Raw genomic sequence first — 20969 nt, 5'->3', positions numbered from 1 at the left:
GAGAATTCTGGGATCCCTTTGGAATTCGGATCTCCTGATACCGTAGTCACTAGGAACTTGATGAGCCCTCCCGAACTCAGTGCCATAGTCCTTTAGAGATGGGTGGGAGTGTTAACATAAACAAACTTGGAGACCCTTGCAGATCATGAGGGACTTCTTAGAAGCACAGAGCCCTGAATAGCTTCCACTGCTGGCATTCCCTGTTATAGGGAGTCTTTTCGGTAGAAGCCCACTTCTTTGCTTTGCATGGTACCAGCTGTATGAGTACTTGTGCAACATGGCTACATATATGTGGCATGATGCCTTCATGCCACCAAACGCTGCTGTGAGGTGAGAGTACTCTGTTAGGCTTAGCACTGGCTGCAGCAATAGTCAGTATGGAAAATTTGCCATCTAGGAAAAGAATGAAAGTGCAGAGCAGTGTGAATGGATCTTTGGACTTTGGTGCCAGAAAATTACATTGCTGCTTGCATAATTTAGTATTATATTTACTATTAGTCCTAGCTGGGACCAATGAAAAATGAACGTAGTTGTGAAATTGTGGCCTCCTCCTCCCTCGGTCCCATTCCTTTACCCTCCTCTTCTCCTTTCCCTTCTTCTCCATACTTAAAATCATAGAATATTAGAGTTGGAAGGGACCTCAGGAGGTCATCTAGTCCAACCCCCTGCTCAAAGCAGGAGTAACCTCAGCTAAATTATCCGAGCCAGGGCTTTGTCAAGCCGCAGCTTAAAAACCTCTCAAGATGGAGATTCCACCACCTCCCTAGATAACCCATTCCAGTGCTTCACCACCCTCCTAGGGAAAAACTTTTTCCTAATGTCCAACCTAGACCTCCCCTATTGCAACTTGAGACCATTGCTCCTTGTTCTGCCATCTGCTACCACTGAGAACAGTCTAGCTCCATCCTCCCTGGAACCCCCTTTCAGGTAGTTAAAGGCTGCTATCAAATCCCCCCTCATTCTTCTCTTTTGCAGACTAAACAAGCCCAGTTCCCTCAGCCTCTCCTCATAAGTCCTGTGCTCCAGCCCCCTAAACATTTTTGTTGCCCTCCGCTGCACTCTCTCCAACTTGTCCACATCCTTTTTGTAGTGGGGGCCCCAAAACTGGACACAGTACTCCAAACGCAGCCTCACCAATGTTTAATAGAGGGGAATAATCACTTCCCTCGATCTGCTGGCAATGCTCCTGCTAATGCAGCCCAATATGCTATTAGCCTTCTTGGTAACCAGGGCACACTGCTGACTCATATTCAGCTTCTTATCCACTGTAACCCGCAGGTACTTTTCTGCAGAACTGCTGCCTAGCTCATTGGTCCCCAGTCTGTAGCAATGCATGGGATTCTTCCTTCCTAAGTGCAGGACTCTGCACTTGTCTTTGTTGAACCTCATCAGATCTCTTTTGGCCCAATCCTCCAGTTTGTTTAGGTCCTTCTGTATCCTATCCCTACCTTTCAGGGTATCTACCACTCCCCCTAGTTTAGTGTCATCTGCAAACATGCTGAGGATGCAGTCTACCCCATCCTCCAGATCATTAATGAAGATGTTGAACAAAACCGGCCCCAGGACCGACCCCTGGGGCACTCCGCTAGTGACCAGCTGCCAGCTAGACATGGAGCCATTGATCACTACTCGTTGAGCCCTATGCTCTAGCCAGTTCTCTATCCATTTTATAGTCCATTCATCCAACCCATACTTCCTTAACTTGCTGATAAGAATACTGTGAGAGACAGTATCAAAAGCTTTGCTAAAGTCAAGGTATATCATGTCCACCGCTTTCCCCACATCCACGGAGCCAGTCACCTCTTCATAGAAAACAATCAGGTTGGTCAGGCATGACTTTCCCTTGGTGAATCCATATTGACTGTTCCTGATCACCTTCCTCGCTTCCAAGTACCTTAAAATGGATTCCTTGAGGACCTGTTCCATGATTTTTCCAGGGATTGAGGTGAGGCTGACTGGTCTGTAGTTCCCTGGATCCTCTTTCTTCCCTTTCTTGAAGATGGGCACTATATTTGCCTTTTTCTAATCATCAGGGACCTCCCCGAGTTGCCATGAGCTTTCAAAGATAATAGCCAATGGCTTTGAAATCACATCAGCCAACTCCCTCAGCACCCTAGGATGCATTGCATCTGGCCCCATGGATTTGTGTATGATCAATCTTTCGAAATAGTCCTGAACCTGTTCCTTCAGCACTGAGGGATGTTCAACTCCTCCCCATTCCGTGCCACCCAGTGCGGCAGTCTGGGAGCTGACTTTGTCTGTGAAGACAGAGGCAAAAAAGGCATTGAGTACCTCAGCTTTCTCCACATCCTCTGTCACTAGGTTGCCTCCCCCATTCTGTAAGGGGCCCACACTTTCCCTAATCTTCCTCTTGTTGGTAACATACCTGTAGAAACCCTTCTTGTTCCCCTTCACGTCCCTTGCTAGCTGCAACTCCAATTGCGCTTTGGCCTTCCTGATTTCATTCCTGCATTTTCAAGCAGTATTTTTATAATCCTCCCTAGTCATCTGACCAAGCTTCCACTGCTTGTAAGCTTCTTTTTGTGTTTAAGCTCACCAAAGACTTCTTTGTTAAGCCAAGCTGGACGCCTACCATATTTACTATTCTTTCTGCACATCGGGATGGTTTGTTCCTGCGCTCTCAATAAGGTTTCTTTAAAATACAGCCAGCTCTCTTGGATTCCTTTCCCCCTCATATTAGCCTTCCAGGGGATCCTGCCCATCAGCTCCCAGAGGGAGTCGAAGTCTGCTTTTCTGAAGTCCGTATCCTGCTGTTCTCCTTTCTTCCTTTTGTCAGGATCCTGAACTCGACCATCTCATGGTCACTGCTGCCTAGGTTGCCATCCACTTCTACTTCCCCTACCAAATCTTCCCTGTTTGTGAGCAGCAGGTCAAGAGGAGCACGGCCCCTAGTTGATTCCTCCCGCACTTGCACCAGGAAGTTGTCCACAACATCTCCAAAAACTTCCTGTATTGTCTATGCTAGGCTGTATTGCTCTTCCAGCAGATGTCAGGGTGATTGAAGTCCCCCATGAGATCCAGGTCCCCTGAACTAGAAATTTCCCCTAGTTGACTGAAGAAAGCCTCATCTACCTCATCCTCCTGGTCTGGTGGTCTGTAACAGACACCCACCACGACATCACCCTTATTGTTCTTGCTTCTAAGATTAATCTAGAGACTCTCAACTGGCTTATCTCGATTCATACTGGAGCTCAGAGCAATCATAGTGCTCTCTTAAATACGGTGCAATTTCTCCACCCTTTCGCCCCTGCCTGTCCTTCCTGAACAGTTTATACCCATCCTTGAGAGTCGTGGATTGTAGATACAAAATGAGTCAGCAAAATCATTTGCATTTTACAATCTTATTGATTGAAAGAAGATGAATCTGTAAATGACGTTACACCATGGGCATGCAAACAGACAAGATTGCTGTCTACCAATGTGGATGAGCAATGATTTTGATTGACCCTGATCAATGTATTCCTTCCCCCCACCCCAAAAAAAAAAAAAAAACAAAAAAAAGCTGGCTCACTTAATTCACAGCTATAGAGTACTTTATGATCCTCCAAGGGAAGTGCTAGTGAAGTGAAATATGTCTTTCTCTGCAATAATTCCAGGGCTTTTGAATATGACATCATTAGTTCCCCAGCATTTTCATGGATGTAGTTAAAATGTGCTCGGTCAAAGTACTCCACTTAGGAAGGAATAATCAGTCGCACACATAAAAACTGGGAGATAACTCCTTGGGAAAGAGTACTGCAGAAAGGAATCTGGGAGTCACAGTACATCACAGGCTAAATACGAGTCAATAGTGTAAAACTGTTGCAAAAAAAGCAGACATCATTCTGAGATGTATTAGCTGCAGTGTTGTAAGCAAGACATGAGAAGTAATTCTTCCGCTGTACTCCATGCTGATTAGGCCTCAACTAGTAGTATTGTGTCCAGTTCTGGACGCAACATTTCAGGAAAGATGTGGACAAACTGCAGAAAGTCCAGAGAAGAGCAACAAAAATGACTAAAGGTCTAGGAAACACGACCTATGAGGAAAGATTGAAAAAATTGGGTTTGTTTAGCCTGGAGAAGAGAAGACTAAGAGGGGCATTGATAACAGTTTTCAAGTACATAAAAGGTTGTTACAAGGAGGAGGGAGAAAAATTGTTCTCCCTAACCTCTGAGGATAGGACGAGAAGCAATGGGCTTAAATTGCAGTAAGGGCAGTTTAGGTTGGACATTAGGCAAAACTTCCTAACTGTCCGGGTAGTTAAACACTGGAATAAGTTGCCTGAGGAGGATGTGGAATCTCCATCATTGGAGATTTTTAAGGGCAAGATATACAAACCCCTGTCAGGGATGCTTGGTCCTGCCATAACTGGAGGGAACTGGACTAGATGGCCTCCTGAGGTCCCTTCCTGGCCTATGGTTCTATGACTGGCAAAGCCAAGGCCTGGGAGATAAGCCCAGGGGTAGGAGAATGACAAATGAACCCAAGAGGTTGGGTGAGGAGAGCCGAATTGGGCCCTTCCATGACATAGGGATTCTCTGCTCGCTGCAGCCCTGGTCAGATGGAGCGAGTCACAGAACGAGGCTCCCCATTTACAGGAACGGCCCCAGTCAGCCTCAGTTAATCAAACAACAAATGGCACTGGAAATGTGGAAAGATGGTAGCATTTAAACATGTTAGTGAGCATCAGTAATACGACAGCGCACTAAAGGTACGTTAAAGAGTTGTCATAAATCTGCAAACGCAGAGCCACTGCTCGGATAATGTCTGAGCTGCGAATCCAGGACAGGAGGGCACCTGCAGTAAAAGCCACTGTTGTAGGGATGGCATTACACTGAAGCTGGAATTAACAGCTAGTCTAGGGAATGCCTTCTCTGCTATGACATCGTTGTTACCCAAGTTAGTGCCTCACTGTGTTTCACAGTAACTCCACTGTGACATGATGAGGGGGATGGGAATTAACAGTCCGATCTCCTGGGTCCACCTGCCAGTGACACACTGTGTGATCTTGAGCAAATCACTTAACACCCCCATTGCGGTGGAGTTGGGGGTGGTAACACTTACCTAGATCCACAAGGATTTGTGAGAATGTATTAACAATTGTAAAGTACTTAGGCGCCCTTGGATATTGAAGTAGGAAACAACAGTGATAGTGTTTTGTGTTGATGTCACTGTGTTCTCTCCCTTGTTCGGCTCTCAGTACAAGGATCAGTAAAACAATTACAGAATTAAATAACGAGAGGAGAGAGAAAACTAAAGGACGTAAATCGAGTGTATGGTTTTGAGATGAGCTATGAAAAGGGGTGAAGGGCCACAGAGGTGAGAGATGCAGGAGGGCTCTTCCAGATGAGAGAAGCTGCAGAGGAAAGATATGCATGTGTGTTAGAGGAGGGTGGGGTGGTGGTGAAGGTGGAGGTCAAGAATGAGGTTGGCATGGAAACCCCATCTCCCCAATCCTTAGTCACTCTTGGGTGGAGGTAAGGTCTCCAGGGCTGAGTCTGGGAGGAAGGGAGCAGGTACTGGGACGGACAGAGTCCTGCTGCAGCAACAGAGTTAGCACCATGATCGTCCTATCATAATCTAGGTCATAGGTAGAGGACCTGGCACAAACCTACTGCCGCTGGTGCTGAATTCCAGTTTGGTCTGAGGCAGGGGAAGGAGAGACCTGATACCGAGGAGCCACAGAGGGTCTCACTCCCAGAAACCATGTTCCGCTCGAGGTTCCTGGCAAGGCCATATGTGTATAAAATGGATATGGTGGTGTCTGCTCTGCGCTTGGACCATACATAAAGTGCAGGATTCCAGCTTCCTATGCCTCTCCATCTCCCCCAGTCCTCAAAATTACAGGAAGGATCCGAGCAGAATGCCTGCAAGAGGCTCACGATGTTAGCCCCAGTGCAGTGAAATCAAATGAGTAGCCAAAGAGATGAAGAGACACAGGGAACCAGGTTACTTCCTCTGAAGCCAGAGCTGGGGACCAGGAGGTCAACTTCCAGAATCCTAGGAGCTAGTGATGAACCTGTCTGGTCACATCTAGTACGTCCCCCAGGCAGGGCAAGATTGCCTTATCACAGCCAGTTTTAAATATTCCCAGCGACAGGACAGCCTACGTTTTGGGAGACCATCTGGTGACCTGAGACCTCTCTCTGGTAGGGGATATTTCGTTTAACATTTCCATTTCTTAATCCCACTCTGGTTCTCGGCAGCTCCTTTACACTTCCCAGGACACACACCCTGCTCTGTCTCATACAACGCCCTTCTCTCTAGAGCTGCCTCTCACTACGTTTGCCGCACATGTCCACAGGGACCCACTGGAGGAAATCCCGGCTTCACTTTGATGTCCGCATAGCAGGTGTTTCGTTTTAAGCAAGCTCTTGCTAAGCAGGTTCTACAGTGCAGAGGCCCTAGAGCCGCAGGTCCCCATCCCAGCAGCGCTCACTCAGCCCTTCATCTTCCCATGGTACACACGCTGGGCCAGATCTTCAGCCTGTGAAGTCAGGGTAACCGCCATTGACTTTAGAGACAGGTGAAGATCTGGCCCGTTGAGTTCCCTGCTGTTCACCATGGGTGAGTCCTGCAGACAAGACATGAAAGCCAAGATCATGCCGGCTCCGTATGGCCATGAAAGATTCCCTGGCACATGTTGACTTATTGCCCTTTGTGAAAAAAATCTCTTTCCCCCAGCCCCTTGTTTTCTGGGTCACCCTTGCTCTGACCCCCCTGGGACTGTGTGGTTCCTTTGTGTAAGGCACGTTGGGTTCCCGCAGGAAGAATGGCCGAATGCACGTGTAGGACGATAGTCTTGCTCCTCTGGCTGTGGAGGCACCGCTGGGAAGAATTCCCTGTCGGCTCTCGCAAGGTGGTGTCTGAAAAATGGACCCCTGCATGCAGGGAGGAAAGAGCCGGCACAAGAGGGGCGATCTCTTCCCAGAAAACTCAGAGCCACAGCTTGACTCTCCAGGATCACTGCCTGCCATCCTGCTCCGCCCTGATACTGCAGGCTCTCGGTGACAGGGATCCCCATTCCACCCTGCCCAGCCCACTGCTGGCCCCAACCCTCTCCCTAGCCAAGCTGCTCAGTGCCAGCCGCCTCCCACTGCAGCATAGGTAGGTGGTGTGTGTGCCCCCAGCAGAGAATGAAATGGGGCAGAGACTAGCAGGGCAGGAGGCCGTGGAGCTGGCTGGCAGCTGAGAACAGGCAGGGAGAATGAGACCGGCCACCTGACTGGGGGGGGGATGGTTGGGATGTGGGGGGGCTCATATTAAGAGGAGGGGAACTGTGCTAGAAAGGGACCTGACCATCTGCTGAGAGCACAATCCTAGCTCCCGGGCACGACAGGCGGAGCGGCCATCGGTGATGCAGAGCCCGTTCCAGCAGCTGCTCCAGCCCGACGCAGGGCGTTGCTTGGCTGCACGGTGTGCTGGTCACCAGCAGAGGAAGAAGAGCTAAGCGGGATCGGCCTACCACAGCAACCAGGCTGATGTGGGGCACAGGCCTGGGAGAAGGATGATGAGACAGTGACTCTGTAGTCAGAGCCACGGCCTCCCCCTCCCCAGCCACCTGTCCGCTAGCGCTGCTCCTGTGGCTCTCCTAGGTGGTAGCAGTCCCCATGCCCAAGGGTGGCCCACCCGAGTGTCCCACTCAGTAAAATTTACCGGTAATAGCATTTACCAGCTAATGCTGTAGGGTTACCCTCAGGATCTATGAGCAGGCTCTAACGAAGCCTGGGTTCCCAGCAGCCCCATCTCAGAGGTGATCCTCTTGGGGCCAGCAGCACCCCATCTGCTGGGGTGCCGTCTACATGCGTATCTCTTAACCATGAAGTCTTGGACCCAGTGACCCCTAGAAGGCCATCTCGAGCGCCAAGCAATGGAGTGCAGAGCAAAGCCTTCGTGCCCCGCCCGACTCTCAGTGAGCCTGGTGCAAGTCTGGAGTGACCGAGCAGGGCTATGGTGCGGAAGTGAACTCTGAAGAGGACACGTTGGGCTCCATGTTGATTCTTCCCCTGGATCCAGTTTGTTCAGTTTTACAAATCAATAGAAGACCGTTCTACCTTCCAGCTCTGCAGACTGCCCCTGGTCTGACGTGCCAGCTGGCTTCTTCTAACACAGGGCTCGACAAACCCCGGGCGCCAGGTCGCCATGGCATCTAGAAATTTAATTCTGATGCCAAGTATTTCTCCTGGGGGAGCAGCCGCCACGCTCCGGCCAGAGCGCCACTGCATCCATGTGGCAGGGCCGGGAGAGGGGAGCGTTGTCTGGCTCCTTCATTTTTGGGCTGGCTCCTAGCTACAAAGCAAATGTGTCAAGCCCTGTTCTAACATCCTCCCCAGCAACAGGGATTGTATCATTAAACCATAGCTGAGAGCTGTGTGGCTGCCGCGCATTCTAGGGTGGTGCGGGACCAGCCCGGAGCAGCACTACAACGGTTAGGGCAGCCAGTGTCGCAGTTCAGCCAACACACTGAAACTAGCCCTTCTGCTCTTACAGCGGGTGTTTATAGACCACGTGCCACCTCAGCCCACCCTTTACTGCGAAAGCCAGCCTCTCGCACCATGCCAGGCTCAGTATCTAGTCAGGAAAAAGCTTGCCACCCATTAAATCACTGGCTCCACTTCTCTGGAGTTTTATTAGCTGCCTCCCCTCCAAGCATGGAGTACCTCAGCCCCTGCTTAGCTTGTGAGAGCAGGTTAAGCTTCCGCCAGTTACTCTGAGGAGCAGTCAGGCTCTGGGCATGCCTGTTGCTGGTGTTTTTAAGGTGACTGTTTCCTCATTCCCCCGTAGGCTCGAGTGGGAGGATTGGAGTTCTCCCCGGGGATGGTCTACATCTCTCCAGACAGCCTGCTCAGCCTGCCTGCCATCGTCAGCATTGCTGTGGCCGGCGGCCTGCTCATCATCTTCATCGTGGCCGTGCTGATCGCGTACAAGCGCAAGTCCCGCGAGAGCGACTTGACCCTAAAGCGGCTGCAGATGCAGATGGACAACCTGGAGTCCAGGGTGGCACTGGAGTGCAAGGAAGGTACGATGGAGTGGCGGGTCCGAGGGGTGGCAAAGGCCATGTTGGAAGGAAGATACTCATTTCCTGAAAACGCAGCTCTAGCTAGAGGACCTGATCCAGGAAGTTTGGATCTGGCTTTGAATCACCCTTCTCCAAAGTTCTGGTCAGTGGAGATCCAAGATCCGGCTGGGTCCATTCAAAAGATAGAGTTCAGCCACTAAGTTTGGATCCAGTCGTCCTTGAAGCTCATGAGCATTCAGACCCGGAGTTCTGATTCAGGCCCATCTCTGGTTCTCTACACAGTTTGACCCCATTCGTCCTGGCTGGACAAACTGTGTTAAGAACTGGCTTTGCTGGGGTCCTGTTTAAATTGAGTTTCCTAAATCAGTGTGTGGCCCTGTCTAGAAGGAGCTTTTGTCTGGCATTAGATCATGGGCAGAGCCTGCTCCTTCTCCACCTCCCTCTCCATCTGCACATCATTTCCTCCTCCTCCCTCAGCACTGGTTACACCAGTACAGTTGTTAACCTAACCTCCCCCAGATAGGGTCAGGGTGGAAATCTGGACCATCACTGCTATGGGGATGGGTTTCTTTGTCTCAGCTTTTGCAGAGCTTCAGACAGATATTCACGAGCTGACGAGCGACTTGGATGGTGCTGGCATCCCTTTCCTTGATTACCGTACCTACACCATGAGGGTGCTTTTCCCTGGCATTGAAGACCACCCTGTCCTGAGGGATCTGGAGGTAAGCGGGATCAATGATCATCTTCTCCCTCCACCTGCCTGCTCACCCCTGCCTCCCCATTCTGCCATGCTATGACCCTGTGAGTGACATGAGCGAGGTCACTGCTTTGTGGTACAGCCTAATCTGTTTGCTACAGTATAAAGACACCACATCAGCTCACTGGGTTGCTGCTCTGCAAGGGCTGAAATAATTGTGGGTCTCCTGGATGAGCCTGTATGTCAGGCTCGCAGGGGGGAGACCTGGAAAATCGGCAGCATTCCATCAGCTGTGTGATGAGTGGTGGGTGCATCCATATTGAAGAGCACAGGCAAGAGTGCCAGGATTTGTGTGTGTGTGTGTGTGTGTGTGTGTGTGTGTGTGTTCGTGTTGTGTGTGTTCACTGCATTAACTTCCTCATGGGACTGGGTTCTCTTGCCGTTGGAGTTTGCTCTTGAGTTTGGGTTTAAACATTTCAGCCGAACAGACATTAGAGATGGGACTCAGGCAGATCCACCTTCCTTCCATGGCACAGCAGCATCCTCTGGCAAGTGCACTGCCAATGGGCACGGCAGCCCCTGAGATGCCTGCGCTGCCCATTGGCACGCTGGTCCCTGGGACATCTGCGCTGCTCCCAGGCATGGTACATCTGCATTGCCCATGGGCACGGTGCCTTCCCAGGGACCTCTGCATTACCAATGTCTACAGTGTGCCCCAGGACCTCTGCGCCACCCACGGGCACAGCAACCCTGGGGACGTCTGGCTGCCCATGGGCATGGCATCTCCCAGGACGTCTGCCTGCCCATGGGCATGGCACACCCGTCTTTCCCTAGCTGTACTTTCAGAAATGATTGGCAGCACCCGGAGAAGATACTTTGTTACCACGTAACGCGTGTAACTGCTGTGCATTATTCTTTGTGATGGGATAACAAACTAGCCACGACTCTGCTCAGCTTCCAACGCCCCTTGTGCTTGGAGGGATCTCACTTTCCCTGGGCCTTTTCTGCTCAGGGAACCTCTCCCCGTTATGGGGACGAGCAGCAGTGTGCTCCATGGGTCCATGGGTTGGTGCGATGCATTACATCCCTGATGATAGTGAGTTCCGTGGGCCTGACACTAGTCCCAAGTGAACATCTGTCCACAAAACCACTTCAGTGTCTGCACAACCGCCAGGCTCTGCTCCAGGGAGACCCGGGCTGGGATAGCCGGGGCCTGCTGCAAGCCAAGACTGAGAGGGTGCTTTGGCAGAGCTCTCTGTGGATCTTGGCAGCTCTGTGCTTAGGAGAGGCCCAGAAACGGGCTAGCAGGGAATGCCTGAGGCCAGGACTGAGGTGCGTTGGCAGAGCTGCTTGGGGGAAGCTGGCACAGGCTCTGCCCTGGACTGCTGTGTAATTGGCCGTAGCTGGTGCTCTCACTCCTTCCCTTCACGGGGGCTGAAATGCACTTACAGCTAGAGAAACACGCTTGCATACAGCAGTGACTCTTCAAGCTTCTTTATTTATCAACAACTTCCAGTTGTTCCCTGCTCCCCAGGAAGGAAAGGGAAGTAGCTGAAGTAGCTCTGATGCTACTTTGTGGCAGCCAGTGGCAGATGTTGATTTTTCATGGCGAGTGTTGTACAGCCGTGTAGCCGGAGCACAGACATGCCCTGGGTCTCATCCTGGTCTCCCCATGCAGAGTAGCTGCATTGGCTTTATAGAATAAACAGAGTTTGGCCCAAACAATGCATCTGTGCGCACACACACATAGGTGCTTGCACACTTACGGCCAAATTCTGCCCTCATTGACAAAAATCAATCGACTAGGATAGAAATTGGCCCATCCAATGCACCTCATGTGCATGGTCCTCCACGCACGTATCCAGAGAGCAAACGGTGCATTGCAGCCAATCAGACCTTCCAGTGCTCAGAACCCACCATTTCTTCTGACCTCCTTGACCTCTTGCTCTGTTTCCACATCACTCAAATCAGGCGTCTTTTTTCCACCTCGTAGTCGACAGCAGCACTTCCACTGCCAGTCTGGTTTGCTAAAGAAGCAAGAATAGGGCTCTTTTCTGCTACCAGCGCCAAGAAAGGGTTAAAGAGAATAAAACAAACCCACATCGAGCATTGCCAGCCCAGCGAGGGTAACAGTCCCTTCAGACTGGGTTCTTATTTCCAGCACCTTTTCTAATTAACTACTTCCAGACACAGCTGAAATCATTTTTGCTGCTCCATAATCGCCTAGGGGTTAGCCAGTATTAAACATGCAAGCAAGCGAGTTCGGGATAATTATTACCTCCCTGTCAGGGTTGGTGGATTGTTCTTGTTTGTTTGTTTTTTGCTTATATATAGGTTTGCTATCTGTAATCTCTGGAAAAAGGTACCAACTCCTAAAGGAGTCGACAGTGAGTCCGTTAAACAGAAAATCCTGCAGCGGCTTGAAGTGACAGAGCCGAAAGCTCAGTCCATCCATCAGTCAGCAGCACTGATGCTCCATCCCAGCCTACCACCTCGCAGGACAGCTGTCCGAGGAGGCAAGGCAGCTCCTGGGAAGCTGCAATTCAGGGTTTAGGTGACAAGTGGAAATGAGCATAAGGGACTTTGCCTAGTCCTCAGGCCTGGACCTTGGCACAGGAATGGAAAATATAATTCAGCACGGCTGCATACAGGAACATGACCCAGGACTAGACTAGCAGGAGTTGTGTGGGTCAGGACTGAGGTTTATTGGCAGAGCTGCGTGTAGGAGCCCAGGACTGGAATTAGGGGGGCTGCAGATCAGCACTGGGGGGCATTGGCAGAGCTCTGGGATGGGGGCAGGATTGGAATAGTCATTGTGATGGGTGAGGATTGAGGTGCATCGGTGGGGCTGGAGTGGGGGCTGGGTTGTGCAAAGGGGAAGGCTTGAGGAGCACTGTCAGTCTGACCCTGAATAGGGGCTGTTGCAGGAAAGAACGGAGGTGCATCGGCGGGGCTGTGTGGGGATCCCAGGACTGGAATAGCAGGGCATGCTGCAGCTCAGCAGTGGGTCTCATTGCCAGCCGTGTGGGGAACCCAGGACGGGACTGGCAGCGAGTGCTGCAGGAAGGACGGAGACGCATTAGCAGAGCGGTGTGCAGAGGCCAGAGCTGGACTAGGAGAGGTGGTTGCAGGAAACGACAGAGGCGCACTGGCAGAGCTGGAAGAGGGCCCGGGAGTGGAGGAGCAGGGGTCGGTTCAGGGGCTGGAGTGACTGGGGCAGCAGGCGTGTGGCAAGTCCTGGCTGACGTGCAGTGGGAGAGCTGTGCAGGAGCCCAGGACCGGAATAGCAGTGAGCTCGGCAGCTCAGATGAATTGCCTTGGGGGCAAGCTCACAAAGCGCGCGTCTGCCCTGTGCCTGGTCTAATCAACACTGTTAGCCCTGGGCAGCGCTGCATTCAAGACAAGTTAGAAAAATAAACACCCAACCCAGGCAAGCATCATTCAATGGTTCCAGGCCGCGGGTTGGCAGAGCGTAATATTGAAAGGCCCCTGCATGGAATAAAGCAACTGACTTATTTGCACACTGGATGCAAGCAATTTTCTAGGCGCCTCTTACATTGCTGAAGCAGTTTATCCTCCCTCCCAGATCTGGCTCCTGCCCGATCCCAGATTTTGTAGGTGAAAGGGTCAGCAAATCAGCTTGGACAGGGCAAAAAGCTCTGCCTGAGTGCTGATGGTGTGTTTGATGGGCAGGCGTGTGTTGTGCTGATAGTGTGTTTGATGGGCAGGCGTGTGTTGTGGTGAGCGGAGTGGTGATGGTGTGTTTGCATGGGCAGGGGTGTGTTGCGGTGAGCGGAGTGCTGATGGTGTGTTTGATGGGCAGGCGTGTGTTGCAGTGAGCGGAGTGGTGATGGTGTGTTTGCATGGGCAGGGGTGTGTTGTGGTGAGCGGAGTGCTGATGGTGTGTTTGATGGGCAGGCGTGTGTTGTGCTGATGGTGTGTTTGATGGGCAGGCGTGTGTTACGGTGAGCGGAGTGCTGATGGTGTGTGTACATGGGCAGGGGTGTGTTGCGGTGAGCGGAGTGCTGACGGTGTGTTTGATGGGCAGGCGTGTGTTGTGGTGAGCGGAGTGGTGATGGTGTGTTTGCATGGGCAGGGGTGTGTTGCGGTGAGCGGAGTGCTGATGGTGTGTTTGATGGGCAGGCGTGTGTTGCAGTGAGTAGAGTGCTGATGGTGTGTTTGATGGGCAGGCGTGTGTTGTGCTGATGGTGTGTTTGATGGGCAGGCGTGTGTTGTGGTGAGCGGAGTGCTGATGGTGTGTTTGATGGGCAGGCGTGTGTTGCGGTGAGCGGAGTGCTGATGGTGTGTGTGCATGGGCAGGGGTGGGTTGCTGTCACCTTCTGGAGTGCAGTTCAAACCAGTTAGGGGTTGGGTCATGGCCTGCCCTGTACCTTGGATGCCTCACAAAGCTTTGCTGTCGTATCTCCAGCATGGGCTGCTCACAAGCACTCTGAGTGCCTGGAATAATATAACTCTGGTTCAGCAGCTCTGACCCCAGCATCCTGTCTACAGCCCCACCGGCTTCCACCAGCCTTGGTTACTATCTGCAGGGTGACCCCAGCACACTGCCAGCACCGTATGCCCTGCAGTGCCCAGCCCTCTCCTGGAGAGCTCAGAGAAATAACACGGGTCATTTGTTCCTCTAAAGACACCAACGCACATCACAGCCGGTTGACTTACCGGGGGTAAATACCCCCTTCCCTTTAACACAGCACTGAGTTGGTTTATGGTAAGAACGAAATGAATTTATTAACCAAATAATCATAGGGTTAAGTGAGTTCAAGTATAACAAGTGAAGGTAGAAAGAGTTACAGGTAAAATGAAACCAAATACGCTTTTTAAAGTCAAATTACATCTAGCAAGTTACAGGCTTTGTTCAAGGTAGCTTCTCTCACCCGTCATCCCTCTTCTCAGCCCTGGCTGGCTTCCCTCAGTCAGGACCTTCCCCCGCCGTACAAGGTGCTAGCTTTCCTGGTCGTCTTAGGCGAAAGACCTTTGCCTACGCAGGTTTCTCACCTCTGTTCAGTTCCAGGGATTTCAACCCCCATTGACTGAAGGGCCCATCTTTCTCAGCTTGCAAGAGTTCTGCTCTCTTGGGTCTGTCTAGTGATGGATGCCAAAGTCGGCTTCTGCCCTTGTTTATAGCAGAATCACAGGGGCAGGACCCTTCTTCCCAGCATCGCCCACCCATCGGGATCATGATCCTCCTCCCAGTCTGACCTGCAGGACCTCTTGTCTGGTGGTGTCCCCTGCCCTGGTCCTTTGCCCAGGGTCCCCCTCGCTTTCCTCAGCTGCTCACCGCACTCGGCCCTGGGCAGCTCCAGCCCCAGCTTCACCCTGCCTTAGCGCGGCTGCTGCTCTGCCTCCAGCTCAGCTCCCTGGGCTGCTCCTCTGCTTCTCTCTGACTCTGGCTGCTGTGGCTCTGGGTGCTCTGTCCTTAGCTCATCCCTGCTCCACCCAGTCAGCTCCAGCTCTCACGGAGGACAGGACCCCCGGCCTCTTGGCTCCCTCATTGGCCTGTCCCTTCCCCTCTCCCTTTGGTACTGGGAGATGCCAACCAAAAACCCCCACTGAGTTTCAGTAATGGGCCATCAGTCCCCTTACACAAGTCAGCTGAGGTAAACGCACATTCCTTTGTCTTGTGTAGACGTGTTTACCAGCCTCCCCGCCATAGCTGGGTCATGCACACTTTAGTTATCATTTCAGCATCTATTCATAACTCTTAACACCCATCCTGTACATACATCGTGCAAGACTATTAATGATCAATGAGTTATTGGCTTTCAAATGATACCTCGCAAGGCATATTTTGTACAGAGATGATTTGTGTGTTGGGTGTGAATACAGCGATTCTGAGTGTCACAGTTGGCACGAGCCGGGTGGCAATGGTGTGGGGTGCTGGGCAGGAGTGGGTAGGTGGGAGCTGGCATATATGGCCCCTCGTTACATGAAATCATTGCTTTGCACAGCAAGCCCCATTCCTTGAGGCACAGGCTGGCGGGGGAAGAGTTAGTGGTTTGAATCTGAAGGGAGCCATATTTCTCTTCTCACCAGGTCCCTGGCTATCGTCAGGAGCGGGTAGAGAAGGGTCTGAAGCTCTTTGCCCAGCTCATCAACAACAAGGTGTTCCTGCTGTCCTTCATCCGCACCCTGGAGTCCCAGCGCAGCTTCTCCATGCGGGATCGTGGCAACGTGGCCTCGCTCATCATGACCGTGCTGCAGAGCAAGCTGGAGTATGCCACTGATGTCCTCAAGCAGCTCCTGGCCGACCTCATTGACAAGAACTTGGAGAGCAAAAACCATCCCAAGCTGCTGCTGAGGAGGTGAGTCACCAGTGGGCGCGAAGCATCTCCTGGTGAGTGCATGCACACTGCTGCCCTTTGTGGCCAGGTCAGGAGAGCCAGGCTCATTCGGCACAAAGGGCAAGATTCTCGTCAGCTGCAGTCCATGGATGGGGGTATAAATTCAGGACAGCGCAGTCCACCAACGTACAGTAGATCCCCCGATGCACCAGTCAGTGCCAGCTTTTATGGAGTAACTAAATGTTGAGTTATTCGGTCCTGTCGATTCAGTGCCTTACGGCTCCATTCAGGATCTCCCAGGAAGAAGATCAGCTATTCTGTAGGCCACTGCCATTCCTGCCCTTGTTTCTCATCCTCCTCCATCCTCTCTTTGTTACTCTCCTGAATTTCCTTCCCAGCAGCAGCTCCCACTTGTCAGTGGGCTTCACTCTTGTTCATTCCTAGGCACTAAAATAATCAGTGATTAAATAGTTAATGTTGTGAGCTTTGAAGTTGACCTGCTAATCAGATTACCTGGGGCACAGGGAATTCCCGCCCTGAGTCATTGTTTCAGGCTGCTTGCAGACTCAGGCAGTCCTTGCTGCTCTGCTTATACACAGGTCACATCCCAAAGGTTGTTTCTGCAGTCAGAAGAGCTAAAAACCTACTTTATTTTTTTAAATGAAAGCCGGATAATCTATGTACGTCACGCAGGCCACATAGACCACTCACGAGCCAGACATTTGACAAGCCCTAGGTTAGTGTATGTGCACCACTGCCCAACACCAGAACTGCTCAACTGTGTGTCACAGCCCCTATTCCAATATGAGCAAATGGAGAGTTTCTTCCAGCCCCAGTGACAGGGCTCCATGGGTCTCCATCTCCATTCAAACACTGACTTTAGGAGCACAAGATGCAAATTCTGTCCCTGCCAAGTCCTGAGTGGCCCCAATGAGCGGCAGAGTGACGGCTGTGGGTCTGATAGAAGCCTCACAAGGAGGGTCCCCCAAACTGCTGGGTATGGTCCAAGCTGGACCCACTACACCCAGAGGCTTTCCTTGCAGTGTTTCTGCCTCCACCTGAAGCCTGGAAGCAGAGCAGACTGAGCACACCAAAGTGACTGGCCTGGGGCAGCAGGTTGGGCTGGCTCCTGCTGGCCAGATCAGGAGTCGAAGTGCCTGTTTAATATGGCAATGCGTGGAAGTCCTCAGTGATAAATCCGCTGTGCTGTCTTCAGCTATTGCTCACCCCTTTTGCCTGGGCATGATCACTCTCAACTAGTCCCCTCCCGTAGCTCTGGACAGTGGGATGAACCTGCCTGAACCTTCCTGATTTTCCCAGTACAAACCAGACGCTCCAGGTCTTCCTCTGCTCTCAGTGAAACTGATGTAAATCCAGAATAACCCCATTGTCCTCAATGGAGTGACTTTGGATTTACACCAACGCCAACTGACAGAAATTGGTCCTCAGGGTAGTTTGAACGTGCTGTTAATGACGGTGTGAGTGGCTCAGGCAGAGGAGCGGCTCTACGTGCCACACAGCGTCCATCGCGCAGGATCCATGGAACAGAGAGCAACTGCAGCCGTCTCTCGGCGTTGGAGGCCGCTAAGCAGGGAGCCAGGAGCACAAAGCGGATCTCCTTTTTATTGCATTTTACTCCTGTCAAGTAACTACCTGCTGGCATCATTCTAGGCTTGCATCTTTGCCGGCAAAATTCCCACCAGCCATCCCCCTTCCGCAGGCCTCTCTGGTATCCGCGCATCTCCTGCTCTCACTTTACTATCTCGCTGCCTCCAGCCGCCCTCTCTTCTCCCCACTCCTCCTTCCCTCTCCTCCCTTTGTGGCTGCTTCTCTTTCCTTCCCTCTCGCCGACCCCCCTCAGCTTCTCTCTCCACCTGTTTCCATTGCCCCATCCTCCTCCTCCGAAATTGCACCAGTCCCCTGCCAGTGGCACTTGCGCATGGAGAAGCTGCCTTCTCAGCACAAGACAGGAGCGCGCGGGCAGAGGTCAGCGAGGCGCTTGTTCTCCGTAAATGGAGGTTCCCCACTGGGCAGCGCTGGAGCAGAGCCCTCTGATGTTACAACTGAACATGAACGCCCGCCCGGGGCGGCTTTCTGCTTTGGAATTCTAATGAGGTTGTTGCTAGCCTCAAGGGCCATGATGGGGGCCAGTCAGCTTCCTGCTTAACCCCTTCTGCCCCACAGAGCCTCCGCAGGCAAGCCTGAATCCCTCCCTGGGTCAGCATGTCTGCCAAAAGGAAGGAGACATAGGAGAGGGTTTTCTGTCTGGTGCTAGCTGAGATAAAATCCCATTGCAGGATCTCTCGGACGGTCCTGCAGATGCTAGATCCATAACTGAATAAAGAGGTATCAGGGTCCCCAGAGCTAAGAGCCGACATGACATTCGGTTTTCTTTATCACTGTGGGATTGGATTTGTGACATGCTGTGAGCATCAGGGTTCTGGGCCGGGCCATAGAGTGCGGAATGGGCATGGCCCCAGGGTGCACAGCACTCGGTATTATCCGGCCATGTGGTGCCGTGTGGGCATTGTGTCATGCCACAAGCTCTGTGCTGTGGGACATTCCCAAAGCACCAGGCCACAGGATGCACTGTGAGCATCAGGCCATCTTTGTGCTGCAACAGCGGGTCGTGTGAAACTCAGGGAGCGTCAGGGTTCGGGATGTGCTACGAATACGGGTCATGTGAGCACCAGGCTGCATCACGTTCTGCAATCTTGGGCCATGTGGGATGCAGCAACCAACCAACAGGCTGGGGGCGATCACTGAACGAAGTGGGTGGCCAGAGCAGGCTGATTAGAAAGGGGGGAAATCTGCATACACAGCCACCTGGAAAGGAAATACAGAAAGACTCTAGGAAGTTCCAAACTAGACTCTGAGGCTGGCAAGGGCTTGTTATCGGCTCACCTGCTGCATAATACAGGAGGGGTTTCATTTTGAAAGGGACATGGTCAGGTCAGACAGGACCTGGAATTTAGGTTCTGCTTTCACCAGCCCCTGACCAGTCGAGTGGTGTCCATGGGAATGGAGAAATTCTAACGGAAACCGTGTTAAATCTAAAACAAGCTCTTCGGGGAAGAGATGTCTTGGGGTTGCTCTCTGGGTGGAGGCTGCTCCCAGAACACAATGACACAATAATGAGAATACAAACCCACGCCCATGCAATGTTTGCCATCCAGACCCGGAGCGTCATGCTTATGCATGAGAAGCTGGAAGCAAAACTAGCTGGAAACCAAATGAAACTGACAAGTCTTTAAGTCGGAGCAGCCAGGAACCCAAGAGCAAAGAGGCAGCATCAGTAGAGACCAGGAAATTCTGTTGGTTCAGCTAGCCTGGGTGCCCTAACAAGGGCATTAGAAAGGAGCCATACAGAGACCCAGATGAGCGCTATTGACTGTGTTGCAATTACTCTGGGTTCATGCCGGTGTAACTGGCATCAGAATCTGGCCTTCAGGCTTTGATTCAGAGCTCCCACTGAAGAGTCAGCGTGGGTTCTGCTTGGGTGTGGACTGAACAGTAACAACATGAGGGCTTCAGGACTTACATCCCAGTTCTGAAGAGCCCTTTTATTGCCTGCAACAGTCAATAGATCCAACAGCTGCCCTGATAATCAGCGACAGGTGAATTTCCTCCACTGGTTTGGATCTGTCTAGCTTAGGTATGTATTTGGCGCCCATCACTGTAATGTCTGAGCGCCTCACAATCTTTATTGGATTTGTGCTCAGAGGCCCTAGAGGCCGGGCAGTGCTGGAGCCCCGCTGTACAGATGGGGATTAGAAGCACCGAGCAGCGAAGTGACTTGCCCAAAGTCTCACAGCTAGTCTGTGGTGACGCAGGATTGAACCCCGGCCTCCCAAGTCCCGTGCTAGTGCTCTAACCACTGGACTCTCCTTCCTCCTGCTGGGTAATCAGAATCTCATGGACAACACAGACGGTGACTTTCCTGGAGCTACACAAGAGGGGCACTTGGCCCCTGGAGCCCTCCCAATTGGACATTTGCAGGAGATCCTGCTATGTGTCTGGAATACCACCTTCTCATGCAATGTGTAGGCAGCTTCAATCCGAGCCAGAAAGTGCAGGGCATAGAGGGTGCGGGGGAGGGAAGTTAATGCAGACTTTTCCAAACGTCCAACTAAAGATTTGGAGTTAGTTTGGTGGGTGGGGAAAGGTTCCAGTTGCTTTTGATTTAATCTGATCTTGTTTGCTCATCCCCGGTAATAACCAATGCTCTGCACTTTGCTTCAGTAAAGGGACAGCAAACTGTTGCCACCCCTGTGCGATCCTGTGCATGGCCCTGACCTGCTCAGACACCTCTTACACTCAGGAGAAAGCTCCTTCCGTCTGATCCGCGTGACTAACCCATCTCCCATTCTCTTTTTCTTCTGGGGCTGATTCTAGGACGGAGTCTGTGGCAGAGAAGATGCTCACTAACTGGTTCACCTTCCTGCTGTACAAGTTCCTCAAGGTAAGAGGAGGCAGCACACCTGGCCATTAGACCACGTCACTCATGGATGATTCGGTTGTGGTGGTGGCCAGACACCCGGCAAAGGAAGGAAGTCATGCGCTAAGTCAGTTATTTCCGAATGCTGCAGGAAAGGGGCAGCAGGAAGGGGGTGAGAGTGGGTGGGAACAAGGGGAGGTCAGGAGGAGGGAACGCTGGTCAAAGCAGCTGGCTGGCATGTCGGCAGTGTACAAGAGATGGGTCCTGGGGGAGTGTTTCTGCAAGGATGGGGACCCAGTGAGCCGGTGAAGGAGCACATTGCAGCAGAAAGCTCAGGCGGTGTGCTACCAGGCTGTTCAGAGTCCTCATTGGTGGGACCTTCTGTGTACAGTGGGTGGTGACGTGAAGGCCTTACCTTGTCCTGGGTTTCAAAGACAGCAGAAAATTGGCCCAGCTGAAGCACAGTGCCGGGACAGATAACGAGCAGCTGCCATGGTTTGTTTGGTAACTCC

The 20969-nt window shown here is 51.9% G+C and overlaps 1 protein-coding gene across 1 annotated transcript in view; it reads left to right on the top strand.

Annotated features, from left to right (window-relative positions):
• The window catches only part of PLXNA4 (plexin A4), a 583803-nt gene that overhangs the window by 509944 nt on the left and 52890 nt on the right, over window positions 1-20969 (top strand). Inside the window, exons 20-23 of the mRNA XM_067534998.1 lie at window positions 8786-9020; window positions 9600-9742; window positions 15772-16040; window positions 20415-20481. Coding sequence (XP_067391099.1) covers window positions 8786-9020; window positions 9600-9742; window positions 15772-16040; window positions 20415-20481 — 714 coding nt within the window. The remainder of the gene's footprint in view (window positions 1-8785; window positions 9021-9599; window positions 9743-15771; window positions 16041-20414; window positions 20482-20969) is intronic.

Source organism: Emydura macquarii, unplaced genomic scaffold (assembly GCF_026122565.2).
Source record: "Emydura macquarii macquarii isolate MOO-44397 ecotype Brisbane River unplaced genomic scaffold, CSIRO-AGI_Emac_v2 contig_3470, whole genome shotgun sequence".
NCBI lineage: Eukaryota > Metazoa > Chordata > Testudines > Chelidae > Emydura > Emydura macquarii.
This window is presented reverse-complemented; position numbering and strand designations above follow the sequence as displayed.